This window comes from Chelmon rostratus, chromosome 17, assembly GCF_017976325.1.
Source record: "Chelmon rostratus isolate fCheRos1 chromosome 17, fCheRos1.pri, whole genome shotgun sequence".
NCBI classification, from domain to species: domain Eukaryota; kingdom Metazoa; phylum Chordata; class Actinopteri; order Chaetodontiformes; family Chaetodontidae; genus Chelmon; species Chelmon rostratus.
The window spans coordinates 4,391,766-4,405,331 of NC_055674.1; the positions used below are offsets into that span (position 1 = coordinate 4,391,766).

A 13,566-nucleotide genomic window follows, 5' to 3' on the forward strand; every position below is an offset into this window, starting at 1 on the left:
GGGTGATATCTGAAAAGCATGTGTGTAGGATCCTTTTGGTAACATTAAAATATGTTGGTATGGTAACAGTGGGGGAAAGATTTACATAAACATCCACATAAAACAATACTACAGCAATATGATTCAACAGGAGCGTGCAGTTGTAGTGGACTGAATCATCTTGATAGATGTTTATTTTTCACTTATGTAGGACACAGAACATACCTCTTTTAATGGGAGAGATTTTGACAACGCAATGGCTGAATTCCATTTTGCTGCTTGGGTTCCTGATGGTGTGCATGCTGAATTACTGTCATGTTAACTTGCAGGGACACTTGATGTAGTAAAACCTGTGCTTTTCCTACTATTACAAGTTGAAATGTCTGCTGTGGGCCTATGTGAGAGACATGTGAAGCAACACCTTCCTGATGCATTGTGAACAAAGGCTTGATTTTAGTAATGGATAAAAAAAAAATCACTTTGACGTACAACTACAAATCCTGTCAAATTCTCCCCAGTTCTCTGGAGCCAAAAAAATACTTGTTACACTGAAAAATGACCCATATGAGCAATAATGACCCATTAAAATATCACTGCTGCTTTAATGTGATTATTGGTTATTTAATGTTGCAGCTGGCAGTTTGGCAGTTCACTCCATTACAATGCATCATCTTTTCTAAACTGATTCTCATTCTCAAAGGGACCATTATGCTCAACGAGCACTTTTACTTTTGATATTTTAAGTACACTTCGCTGATGATAGACTGCTTATCTTGAATGTAACACCTTTGCTTGTCACAGAGTATTGCTTCATAGTGATATTGCTACTTTTGCTTATATGAGTGCTTCTTCCATCGCTGGTAATGATTTGCATTAGACACATTTGTCCATCTCGCTTCACATTTGACAGCTCATCTCTGGAAGCAAGGCTTTTATTTTTAAGGTTCAAAGCGGAAGTCATCTTTATTTTCTGTTTGGATGGACGTTGGTTCGTTTGGTGCGCCTGGTTCTCGGTGTCAAGCGGGTTTGTAACGTTGATTTAATCGACACCTGCGACAGCAAAACACTTAAACCGAGGATTTTGTTTTACCGGCGATGAAAGGATGAACGTCTGCCAGGCTTCTTGTTAGCGCATTTTCTGTTGACTGACACGGTGATGTTGTTGCCTCCCTCACACAACCTGCCTGGCTCAGGCTGAGTTTTCGGTATGGCAGGGTAAGAGGAAATTGTTTTTTAGTGAAAATAAAAACACATTACACAGTATTTACTATCAATTTGCCACCTACACTTTTACTTCAGCTAGCTAGCAGGGCAGCAGCACGAGCTAGCGAATGCTAACAGTGAAAAGTAATGACGGTTGACGTCAAACGACGTTGAGTTTGCTAACAACTGTTACCTGCGTTCATATCGTGTCTGCTCTCCGCTTCCTGCTAACGTTAGCACGGCTGTTTGTGTTGGTGTTTCATGTTGTAAATTAAGCTATTCTTGCAGCGTTTGTAGTGTGAATAAAATCTCATTGTGTCGCCGTTAATCTCACCTGACGCATTAAGATGTAGCGTTAATGTAAGGGTTGCATAGCATTGATTTAAAAAATCTGCTGTAACAGCATGTGATGTGTCTAATAACATGTTAATCACTATTAGTAGGTGCATACTTAGTGCTGAGCTCAAAATTAGAGCTGCAGCCATTAATCAATTAGTTATCAGCTATGAAATTAATCAACATTTTATTGATAATCGATTAATCATTCCGAAATTCAGTGATTCCAGCTTCTTAAATGAGAATATTGTCTTGTCTCTTGAGTTGAGGAAAAAGCAAGACATTTGAGGGCGTGATCTTGAACCATGGGAACCATTAATGGACATTTTCTGACATTTTATAGACTAAACTAATCGATTACGCGAGAAAATAATCAGCAGATTCATCAACAGTGAAAACAGTTGTTAATTGCAGTCCTAAATGTTTACTTACATGTTTTCTTCTCTTCGACAGAATGGCGTATCTGCAACAAGTGTCGGTAAATGTTTTAAAAGTAGGTATTTCGCAGTCAGTTTGATTCATAAACCGGACCCTTGATTTTTGCCTTTTATCTGATAACCATGCTGACCTTGTTTTTGTCTGTTAAAAATTTGCAGGTCAGCATCTCATTACCTCGTGATCAAGATTTCCCATACAGATTTTCAAATGAAAATGGAGGATATGCCCCTGTCAGGCCCAGACAACACCAAGCTGGAGGTGAGTGAATGTATACTTTGTAAGTCTTCCTTTAACTGTCACCCAGACGCCGACGTTATGGGTTTCATCTCAAGTGACATCCAGTTTGTATTTGTTTTTGAATGATCTTATTATCTCTCCTGCTGTAGGCCTTGGTCCATGACATCTACTCTGAGCTGGTGGAAGACGCCTGTTTGGGCCTGTGTTTTGAGGTACATCGTGCTGTGAAACAGGGCTATTTCTTTCTGGATGAAACGGACCAAGAGAGCATGAAGGAGTTCGGTTGGTGCCATGACTTCCAGTTTGTTTTGGTCCACTGGTCGTCTCATTCGTCTTTGGTGTGTTTGCTTACAGTATTTTCTTTGTGATTCATCCAGAAATCGTGGATCAGCCAGGGGTGGACATATTTGGCCAAGTGTACAATCAGTGGAAAAACAAAGAGTGCGAGTGCCCAAACTGCAAAAGATTGATAGCAGCTTCTCGCTTCGCCCCACACTTGGAGAAATGCCTTGGCATGGGGCGCAACAGCAGTCGCATCGCCAGCCGCAGGTCCGTCAGTAAAGGTCATTCAGGTTTTGCTGATCCAAAATGGGTTTGAACAGCTGATCAGATTGTTTGTTTTGTTTTTACCTTTTAACAGGCTCGCCAGTAATAATAACATGAGCAAATCAGAGAGCGATCAGGAAGATAACGATGACCTCAATGATAACGACTGGTCGTACGGGGCAGAAAAGAAAGGTGCGCAATTACAAATAGTTTAACTTTAATTTACACTTGATTATTGTCTGTGAAGGAAAACTCCAGGTTGCTTCCACATAATGAACAAACTTCTTATTTCCATGTTACAGCCAAGAAGAGGAAGTCAGATAAGGTTTATTTCTTCTTTTGATTTACCTTTTGCAGATGATATAAGAGTACATTTTCTGTGCTTTGAAGTGTGTAATAAGGTTAATCTAATCTGAATGAGTTTTTCTGTGCAGAATCAGAATTCCCCAAGAAGATCCAAATCTATAAAACATAAAAACGGTGAGTCTATCTGGTATTTAGTTTCGTATTCGTGTCGTACAGATGATGTTTTGGTCCATGTACTGCACTGAAAGTGGTGTCAGTGTCAGGCTGATTCTGCTGCTGGACGTTTAGTTCTCTGCTCTGTTCAGCAGGCTTGAAGCTCAAGGATCAGGATGTTCTGTGTGCGCAGTAACAGGAAGTAAAATATGGACACCTGATATCTAATGTCAACCACAGTGTAGTGTAGAGAGGTTGTACCAGCAAAAGGTTCACATTTTTGTTATGACAGGTCCAGGCCCAAAATGTCAGCGTAATGCAATTCTTATGCAAGTCGTGGTGGCAACAGAATAACTTGTGAAACAATTCACTGTTCCTGTGCTGTTGAGTAAAAGGTTCAGGTTTCACATGATTTGTATTGTAGTTTTAAGGGAGGGTTTTATGGAGCAAGATCTTGCAGGAGTGTTGTGTTTGTAAGGGAGGAGGGAATGATCTGATGAGCGTTCCAATTATAATTGTTGGAGTGGTCGGGAATCCTCTTGATAATGGCAGGCAGTCATCTGCCCTGACATCATTTTTCTTCTACAATCCAGCTTTGATGATGATGTAATGATTTTACCTGCAGTGTTCAGATCATTAAAATAAATAAAGAAGATAAAAAGTGGTACAGATAAAGAGGATCAACAGTTCTGTTTATTTTTCCAGGTGAGCTTGTGAGCAGCGTCAGTTCAGAGTCTTACAAGGTGACAAATCCTTTTGCTCTTTTGCCTGTAAGACCACAAAGTTCTTCATCTTCTACTGTGCAGTGCAGAGTGTTGACGATGGTTCTCGGTCTGTCTTTCATTTCAGTACAACTATAATACTGGCATCAGTTATGAAACTTTAGGCCCTGATGAAGTCAGATCCCTTTTAACAACGGTGAGCAACTTGCATAAATGTGACCAGACATGTCAATGTTTTTCCTGTTTTTACTGTTCTCCTGTTTTAATCGAATAGATGTTGGTCTTTAAAATAGTGTTTGTTTCTACAGCAATGTGGGGTGATCTCTGAGCACACCAAGAAGATGTGTACCAGGTAATTATTGTATAATCCACTATCACACAGAGTACTGATCAAACTTCCCCTTTTGTCGTGCTAATGTCTGGATGATGCAGAACAGTTTCAGGTACTCTAACACGTGGCCTTAGGATGGTCTCACTTTGTTATTTAATCCAAATTCTGAGGTCAGAGTCGTCATGTCCCTCAGTTCAGCCCTTCTCTCAAACATCATAAACTGATTCTGGAAACATGATCAGCTTCATCCGTGTATTTATGAAAGTGATCACGTATGTCGGGACTAACTCGGGTACACAGGTGGCAACTCATTGTGTTTCATCTGGACCACTGATTGACTTGTTTTTCTCTCCAAAATGAAACCTCAAAATTCTGCAAAGATCTCTGAAACAACACTAATTACACACAGAGCCTTCATTGATTGATTGATCTGATTTTAATCTGATCATAGAGGACCCAGTCAGTGACCAACTTTAACATTTAATGCCTTTAACACCTCATTGCTGCTCTGCCCCATCTGATTGGTTACTGATTGTGTCCGCAGCCGTCCGTCCCACTGTGGCCGTACCCATGTAGGGAGGGCGTGAAGCTGTGTGCGGTGGACGGCCATCAGTTAGGGATGTATAATGCCACCTTGTGTCCCACCAGGTCTCAGAGATGTCCCCAGCACACGGACGAGCAGAGGAGGGCCGTCAGGGTGTTCCTCCTGGGGCCGTCCGCGTGAGTGTGCCCTGTCCCCTTCCTTGCCCCCTCCCTCTCGTCCACGAGTGTATTTAACCTACGTCATGTTTGAATGAGTGTTGTGACCCTCATGGTGCAGGTGTTTGCTGATACTGTTCACTGTTTCCTGATCAGTTTGCCTTTGCCAGAGATCTGAGCAGAACAGTGCTGCTGGTCAGTGTTGTGAATCCTCTGAAAGGCAGAGTTGCGACGATTCTCTAACAGAGGTGTGAACCCTGCAGCTGAACGCGGACTGAGTGTTCGGTGGCCTTTTATCGTTAAAGAAGGTCATCCGTTACCTCCAGTGTTTTCCCTGGACCATACCGGGTCTCAGCAGAGGAGCATATGTACTAATCATTATGTGACACATGATTCATAAAGCTCTGTGCTGATACCTGCATATTTCATGAAGGCAGTTTTATGCCACCTGTACATGTAACTTTCAACCAAAGACCCCCACATCATTGTCCAAAGAGAAGTATTCATTCATTATTATCATATGGTTGACATTTTGGTTTAAAGTGCAAGCCATGTACCGAAGATTACAATAACACTGAAACTAATATTCACAAGAACAATAAGACAAACAACGGTAAATATGTAATTATTAATGCATGAAACAACTGGTATGCCAAAAGGACTGAAGATTAAAAAAAATAGGTAAAATTAATTAAATAAAGGAAAAAAATAAGGAAGTACCAAATATTTTCTTACTGAGTGTAAAGCATGATGTTGTGAACCCAGTGTCCATGTAGTGGTGGCATCAGCTGAAGGAGAGAACAGATTTGGACCCACTCAAGTCAACATCAAAAAGTCAATGAATGGAAATGGCTCAAATTATTAATATTATTATTATTATTTTAATATATATTCTTGAGAAAGTGTTGAAGTTGTGGATTTGTAAAGTTGTGGATTGTCAGTCAGGTCCAGAGTGATTGAAAATGCAAGTAGGTGAGGAGCTTTTGTCAAAAAACGCCAATTATACGTAGAGCAACTCTGTGCCAGGAGCATTAGAAATATGTAGACATGTTTGTTCCTTTGTGTTTGTTCTCAGTTTGTTTTCTCTGTCTGGGTTTCATGTGATAGGCCGTCGCTGCCTGATGCGGACGCTGCCGTGGAGAACGACAGCTTCGACATTCCAGATGGACAGGCCCTGATGAGCCGCCTGCAGTGGGAGGACTCCCCTGATATTTCCCCCACTGACTCCGCCTCATCTAAAGCCAGTAAGGAAGCTACAGGCATAACACTGAAAGTCGTTTATTGATAAACCCTAAACACAGTCGATAGATGGGACATTTTGTGTCTCTTCCACAGGCACCAACCATTCAGATTCTAGAAGGCCCAAGAAAAAGAAGAGGACGTCTGTTGGTTTGAACAGTGGAGGAGGAGGAGGAGGAGGAGGAGGAGGAAGTAGTCTGACTGGAGGTGGCGGCGGCAGCAGCAGCAGCTCTCAGAGTAATATCAGCTTATCGACCAAAAAAAAGAGGCCCAAACTCTCAGCACCTTCTATTTCCAGTATCTATGATGACTTAAACTAGCGTAAACCCTTCCTGTCAGACCAGCTCCTGCCTCCTCTGTGAGGTCCCTCCTTTCATACAGTAACAGGCCTCAACAGGGATGAAACTTGACTTAGTAGTTCTTATTCATCCAGCCTTGCAAATCAGGCAATTTATTGAATGTTTCTCCTTCTGAATTATGAACAAAGTGATCTAAAAACTATTATTGGTCACAGAATCCAATCAGAGTATCTGCAGGAACTTACTGGGAAAATTCCACCCGAAAACTCGACCAGCTTATTCTGGTGGTTTCGAAGCGGTTCAGCCACAAGACCATTAGTGTGGTCATCACAAAGGTGTTGGATGGGGTCAGGGGTCTGTGCGGCCCGGTCAAGTTCTTCCAAAACCAGACAGGGAAAAGCATTTCTTTAAGGACCTGGTCTTGAGAACGGGTTAAATACCATGTGGAAACAGGGAAGGGCTGTTCCCCAAACTGTTGTTGCAAAGTTGGAAGCACATTATTAGCAAAACAAAAACAAAAAAAAAGCATCATATCACCATGAAAAACAGACTACACGTGCGGGGGTGTCCACATACTTTTGGTCATGTAATTTAAGCAGCTCTAGGATTTGTCTCAAATGAGTCAGTTCACACATTATAACTGAGCTGTATGATATAATAGAAGTAACATGAATATTGTTTGATGTTTGTTGGCCCCAAACTTTCTGAAACACAGAAAAGTGTTAAACTTGGCTTTCTGAGCCCTGCAGGTACTCTGTCACTGTTGGTGGTCCCGTGACCTGCCCCTCTTTCTAGACTCTGTTCATGGATCTGTTTTTGAGCAGACATGTGGACACTCGTTCCTACCCTCACCTATGGTCATGAACTTTGGGTCATGACCGAAAGAACGAGATCTCGGATACAAGCGGCTGAAATGAGTTTCCTCCGCAGGGAGGCGGGGCGCTCCCTTAGAGATAGGGTGAGGAGCTCTGTCACTCGGGAGGAGCTCGGAGTAGAGCCGCTGCTCCTCCACGTCGAGAGGAGCCAGCTGAGGTGGCTCGGGCATCTTTACCGGATGCCTCCTGGACGCCTTCCGGGGGGGGTGTTCCGGGCATGGCCCACCGGGAAGAGGCCCCGGGGAGGACCCAGGACACACTGGAGGGACTATGTCGCTCGGCTGGCCTGGGAACGACTCGGGGTCCCCCCGGAAGAGCTGGAGGAAGTGTCTGGGGAGAGGGAAGTCTGGGCTTCCCTGCTTAGACTGCTGCCCCCGCGACCCCGCCCCGGATAAGCGGAAGAAAATGGATGAATGGATGGATGTGGACACTCAACGTACTCATCAGTGGCTTTTTAATTCTAGCATTGTATTGCACAGTTGTGTGTGAGTGCCTCTGTATGCCGACTCGCATTCAGTGTGAACGTCACTTTTTCTTGTGTGTGTGTATGTGTGTGTGTGTGTGAGAGAGAGAGAGAGATCATCTGTATTTTCAGAAAACTATGCATCCTTGAATGTGACATTTTTGTGAAAGTATCTGTCATTTAAAATATTTAACTTTCTTTTGTTTACATCAACAGTATATTTAAGTTTTTATTGTCAGTGCCTATGCAGTGCTACTGTTTGTATATTATTTGTGTGCAAATGCAGACTTTGATATTCGATGGGCCAGTAGGCTTTTGGGGCACATGTACAGAACATGATGTGTGAGATGGAAAAGCGATCATGAATGCAACCCACCTTTCTTTCCTCATCACAAAACCTGTGTGTTTTAACTCGGTTTCTGCTTATAGATCACATCGTACGTTCAGTAGGTCAGTGCTGCAGTTCTGCCTGTTGTTCATGATTATGAGTGTTAAGTCTGTAACCAACAATGTCTAATGTTAAAGTTGTAAGATTTATGCTTTTCGCAATCGATGTCTTAGAGAAGCATTTTTGTTTCTCTTAGAATTTGGCTTCACAAACCCAAATCTTCAGTGTGGCAGATAGAATTGTAGAGTCAGCAGTGCAGAGTTGAGAGCAAAGATCATGTATTGTGTTTGTATATCAGGACGTCAGTGTAAAACTTAACAACTATATGAAAGTGATTTGGGGTTTTAAGGTGCCATTGTGCTTCCTCAGTTGCTGTGGAACCCCCCCCCCCCCTACAAAGCGTAACCCAACCACTACGCCTTATTCTGAAAGGATGGGTGACCTAATTTTTTTTTCATCCCAGATTATATTTTATTTCATTCTTCTCGTGATATTTATTGTTTTGTTTTTTTTTAAAGGTGGCTTGTAAAGGTGCATTTGGCGATATGTCTCTGTATCAAGGCTTCATTTGGTGGCTGAAATATCTTTGTGGAGGAATATTGAATGAGGTAAATAGTCATCATGTGTTCCTTTTGTTCCAAGTTAAAGGGCAGGTCCAGGGAGCGTGAAATATAAAGAGTCAACCCACCTCCCCACCCCAATAATCTTCATACAGTCCCTAAAGTCAAGTGCATTAAGCTGTATGTCTCAAATGTCATATTTCATTTCATTGATCATTTCCAGTATGATTAATATTTTCACTTTTCTGTTCAGGTCTGTAGTAACTTTGAACGTGCCCTTTTGAATCTTTTTCAGTAAAGTCTTGTGATGTGCACTAAAGGTAAATGGGCGGTTATTGAGATACTTTGGTAGATATGGTTAGATTCTTAAGTCACCGTTAGCAGATGAAGCTAACAGCTGATGTTCTCTGTGTATCAGTGCAGTACGAGTGCAATAACAAAGAACGCAATTTCGTGACTTTCCAATTTTTCATGCACACGCACAAATCTGTGCATGTGTGAATGATTGTTGTGTATGAACATAATGTGATATATTTTTCTTCACTGCCATGCATACTGGTGTTTGTATATAAATAAACACAAACCCCACCCAGAGGCTCAGCTGTTTAGACTACAGACAGACACTGAAACAGGTTTGGTTTGAAATGCTTTAATTTGAGACATCACTGAAGCCAGAGCAGTCCAGCATAATCAGGAGGGTTGTGTCCCCCCTCCAAATCTTTAAGTGCCAGATGCAGGTTCATCTGATTCATTCTATCATTTTATTTACAGAAAATACACAATATATTTACAATATCTTCTCAAAAAAGTATATTTTCATGTCTAGTGATTATTTAAATTAGCCTATTTCTACATAGCAACGGTTTTTGAGCGACAAAATTGGAAATTTTCAGCATAACACTGAGGCAGCCGTACAGTCCTTATTTGCTTACGCAGAGCTTGAATCATTCAGATAACACAAAATAATGGTAAAGAGTTAAACTGGCACACACAGCACAACAGTGACTGGTTCCAAAAGATTTTAGATTCTGGTATCTATCAGTTAATTGTAGTTTTTTAACACAGAAACAATGGCTTCAAAAACAATGCTGCACAGAAAAGTATCTTAAATCTTTAGCAACAATACAAGAGTAGACAAGAGAGAGTGTTTAAATATGGTGTGAACCACTAAGTCATGTTTGAGGAGAAGCTAAACTGTGGTTTAGTTTTAGCTTAACTTCACTCGCTGCAGATTATTATTTACCCCACGTTTACTGAACAATTGCTCATCTGTTTTTTTTTTTTATCTTGGTACATGCACAAACAGGCTCACCCAGCCACCCACACACTTGTTCACGCTCTGCAGGAACCCAATCAGCTGTGGCATCAGCTCCAAGCCCCCTTTTTGATTAGTCCGAGCCTCCAGACGCCACCCACTGCTGTAGTTATTTTTATTTTACCTCACAACATTCAGCTGTACGCGTGTGCTCTCTCTCTGCGTTCTCAGCGGCTGTGCATCCCAAATATCAGAAAGCTGAAGAACACAGTGACTCCCACGAGGGAGATGGTCGCAGGCGCGGTGAAAAACTGCCTGTAGTTGATGCGAAAGTACCAAACCACAGCCAGTATCACCACAAACACAGGCACCACCAGGCTGCTGGTGCTGATGGCCATGCCAGCAGCCCTGAATCCTCCAGAGACCCCAGACCCGACTCCTGCTCCGGCCCCAGACTGAGCCCCTTCCTCTGGAGTGGCCTCGTGCAGGGCCTGGGAAATGTGGCAGTGGATCACGCTGTTGTGTGTGATGTTTAAGGATAACAGAGTCCTCTTGGGATCCTGCAGCAACTGGCCTTGGTAGATAAGTTTTATTTGATGCTCCCGACCTGAGAAGTATTTACTGGAGGGAAGGAGAGATGAGAAAGAAAAGCTGTTAAAATATGTATTAAAGGAGAAGTACGGTATTTTAGGAAATGCACTCATTGCTTTCCTGCAGATAGTTAGACGAGAAGATCAATACCACTCTGTTAGGATCTGTATGATGAATACTGTATGAAGCTACAGCCGCTTAGCTTACCTTAGCTTAGCATAGCATAAAGACTAGAGGCAGGGGGGAGCAGCTAGTTTGGCTCTGGCCAAAAAGTAACAACACTGGTAGGTGGATTTTGTCACCTCAGCTCATCACTTCTAAAGCTGACTAACATGTGATACCTTGTTTGTTAAATACGACAAAAGCTCAAGTGTCAATAAACCGGCAGGGGACTATTTCTTCGACCTGAATTCAGCGCCAGTTGCCTGGCAACTTCACGCTGACAAGCCTCCAGGCCAAGAAATAGTTCCACACATAACCCAGCAAAAAACGTATTGTTTTTACGCGTTTTAAAAACTTTGACGTGAAATCACATGTTAATTACCAGAGCCAGGTCAGCTGTTTCCCCTGTTTCCAGTCTGTATGTGAAGCTAAGCTAACTGGCTGACGGCTGGAGCTTTGTGTTTACCGTACAGACGTGACAGTGGTATCGGTCGCTCTGCAAGCACAGAGGCATACTTCCAAAAATATAAAATGACTCATTTAACGATCTATGTTTAAGTCTGTGGGTTTGGGGAGGTTTTACCAACCTCTTCAGTCCTCCCACGGTATCCTGCGGTTCTACAACAGCTACCTCCTCCGTGTCGTTTAAAAACTTCAGACGGACAGAGATGCACGTGGTAGTGGTGGGGGAAATGGTGCTGGACAACAGTGGGATATGCTTCAGAATCTTTTTATTTTCCTCCTCCAGCTCATCATCATCATCATCATCATCATCATCCTCATCAATTTCATCGTCCTCCTCATCTGACGTATGCAGCATTCCAGCCTGTGGTTGTTTGCTCTGTATGTCCAGCAGCAGGTCTGTCCTGACCCCCTCAGCTCCCTCCCCTGTCCCCTCACCCTCTCCTCTCTCAGTCCCCGGCTCGCCGTCATCCGGCTTGTTCTCCTGCGAAGGTGGAGGAGTCTGCTGCTCGGGGGTGTCGGCGCTGGGAGACCCTCCGCTGTAGCTGTCGTGGCCTCCCAGTCCGATCAGAGAGGCGTGAGCGCCCACGGTGAGGATCGTGCCCAGTATATGGTCTCCCCGGTCGGCCACGTGGGTCGAGAGCCAAGCCAGGACCAGGGCCAGGGCCAGGAGCAACACACCACCTGCTGCTGTCACCTCATCCTCCATCCCATCCAACATGGTCAGTGCACACACTGCCATCTCTGTCCTCCAAGCCTGAAGTCATTAAGAACATGGCACAGAATGAAGCTGCAAGTCAAGTTAGGTTTCTTTACACAGCCACAAATTAACCTTAAATTTTTTACAATCTGTACAACGATGAGGCAACATTAAGCAAAATATATGAGCAAAATTAAAGGCAATGTTAAAGGCTGTCCAACTCTAGTCCAGCATGTACCATTCTCTAATATGATGGGAACATCTAAAACATAATTTGAATGTCTGGGAATATAAACTGTGTTTTTTTTTTCCACAAATAATTACAAAAAACAAAAAATGGACATTTACTTTTACATGACAGTACATTACTGCAACTAATGATTTCTGACTTTTCAGTGTATCTAATTTGTATGAATCCTGGAAAACGGGCCATGGTTTCGTCCAACTGACACTACAAACCTGAAGACATGTATTTTACCTTCACATAATAAGAAGATTACAATTACAAGCAGTTGAGATTAATTTTTTGAGGATCAATTCATAGATTGATCACATATACATATATGAGAGGAGATGAGTTATCCACGCATAGCCTACAGAAAACTTCAGCATTCTTCGACATTCATTAGTTTACACAACCCTCAAGTCTGCTCACATATAAACACGCTATAAACACAGAGTATCTACATACAGATGTTTTGATTACTCATCGGATAGCTAGCAGATAAACAGTAATCCTTTAACGAGGTGTTAGCATGAGGAAAAGTCCTGTGCTCTGCTGTAGGATGAAAGTTACTCAACACATAGACCCGCAGCAGCTTTTAGGGCTGGTCAACAGCTGTGTCTCGTAGCTGTGCAGCTACGTCCAAACACCCAGCTGTTCAAAGCCCTGTTGCAGACTTTTCCCGACCCACGCTACTCTTTCTACTCCACATTCAGCCCTTTAAACTAAGTATTAGCTGTTATGCGACCGCATCTTCTGCGCTGCTAACTTCTACTGTAACTTAGTTTACGCCGCTGTTAGCGACCTGAGCTAGCTTGCGGGCTAGCCTGCCGTGCTAACTGAAAAACGACCTTCGGCTGTTTACGACCCCCGCCGCTCGATTTGTTTCGCCGCCGACCGTTTTCAAAGCGAAGGCGGGGATCGTGTGAGCGTCCGCGGGCCTTCGCTGCGCGGATATCAAACCATCTTACCTGCCAGCTGTAAAATCACAGCATGTTTGAGGACGACGCTCAACGCTAGTTAGTTGCTACTGTTAACAACCACATAATAAACACAGTGGCGACGTTACGGCGTGACGTCATCACGCCAGTACGGGTCAACGGGGGCGCGTGTTTTGGAAATGGTCGCGCCTGTTGCCCCCCCCCCTCCGTGTGTGTGTGTGTGTGTGTGTGTATTTAGTAGGCTGCTGATTCAGAGATGTATTCATATCTTTTGCTTGACTTAGAGTAGAAATATCAATTTAAAAACTCTTTTAAGTAAATATGCACTTACAGCAAAAAGCAAAGAAAGTATCAGAAGTGAAGTATTTCATATACAGGCAGATTTGCCTCGGTCAATTTTGTATCATTATATTTATATATGTTGTAAAATAATCACGCTTTTTGTATTTATATCTTAA

General features: G+C 42.8%; 2 protein-coding genes across 3 annotated transcripts; one reads left to right on the forward strand and one right to left on the reverse strand.

Annotated features, from left to right (window-relative positions):
* The first annotated feature begins 964 nt into the window (after window positions 1–964).
* atxn7l3a (ataxin 7 like 3a) lies at window positions 965–7,083 on the forward strand. Of its 2 annotated transcripts, XM_041958014.1 has the most exons (14): window positions 965–1,194; window positions 1,972–2,011; window positions 2,115–2,214; window positions 2,343–2,475; window positions 2,571–2,742; window positions 2,834–2,931; window positions 3,042–3,064; window positions 3,174–3,219; window positions 3,904–3,941; window positions 4,048–4,116; window positions 4,229–4,272; window positions 4,900–4,971; window positions 6,058–6,194; window positions 6,286–7,083. In XM_041958014.1, exons 3-14 carry the CDS (start codon window positions 2,164–2,166, stop codon window positions 6,507–6,509), a joined length of 1,107 nt encoding a protein of 368 aa, XP_041813948.1. In that variant the 5' UTR covers window positions 965–1,194; window positions 1,972–2,011; window positions 2,115–2,163; the 3' UTR covers window positions 6,510–7,083. The 2 variants fall into 2 exon arrangements, with proteins under 2 accessions (XP_041813948.1, XP_041813949.1); XM_041958015.1 differs by lacking the exon at window positions 4,900–4,971.
* A 2,330-nt stretch (window positions 7,084–9,413) lies between these two features.
* On the reverse strand, window positions 9,414–13,212 carry tmub2 (transmembrane and ubiquitin-like domain containing 2). Its single transcript, XM_041958016.1, has 3 exons — window positions 13,139–13,212; window positions 11,370–12,001; window positions 9,414–10,650 (listed from the first exon to the last, which is right to left on the reverse strand). The coding sequence occupies exons 2-3, from the start codon at window positions 11,984–11,986 to the stop codon at window positions 10,257–10,259; spliced, it is 1,011 nt and encodes a 336-aa protein (XP_041813950.1). The 5' UTR covers window positions 11,987–12,001; window positions 13,139–13,212; the 3' UTR covers window positions 9,414–10,256.
* Window positions 13,213–13,566: the final 354 nt, after the last annotated feature.

What these genes read in the sequence shown, in the direction of transcription:
- atxn7l3a (XM_041958014.1), top strand. Translation starts at nt 2,164, where the DNA reads ATGAAAATGGAGGATATGCCCCTGTCAGGCCCAGACAACACCAAGCTG. An exon ending in GTACGGGGCAGAAAAGAAAG is followed by an intron (nt 2,932 to 3,041) that starts GTGCGCAATTAC and finishes TCCATGTTACAG; the next exon opens with CCAAGAAGAGGAAGTCAGAT. An exon ending in CTCCGCCTCATCTAAAGCCA is followed by an intron (nt 6,195 to 6,285) that starts GTAAGGAAGCTA and finishes TCTCTTCCACAG; the next exon opens with GCACCAACCATTCAGATTCT.
- tmub2 (XM_041958016.1), bottom strand. Translation starts at nt 11,986, where the DNA reads ATGGCAGTGTGTGCACTGACCATGTTGGATGGGATGGAGGATGAGGTG. An exon ending in ACCGTGGGAGGACTGAAGAG is followed by an intron (nt 10,651 to 11,369) that starts GTTGGTAAAACC and finishes CCTTCCCTCCAG; the next exon opens with TAAATACTTCTCAGGTCGGG.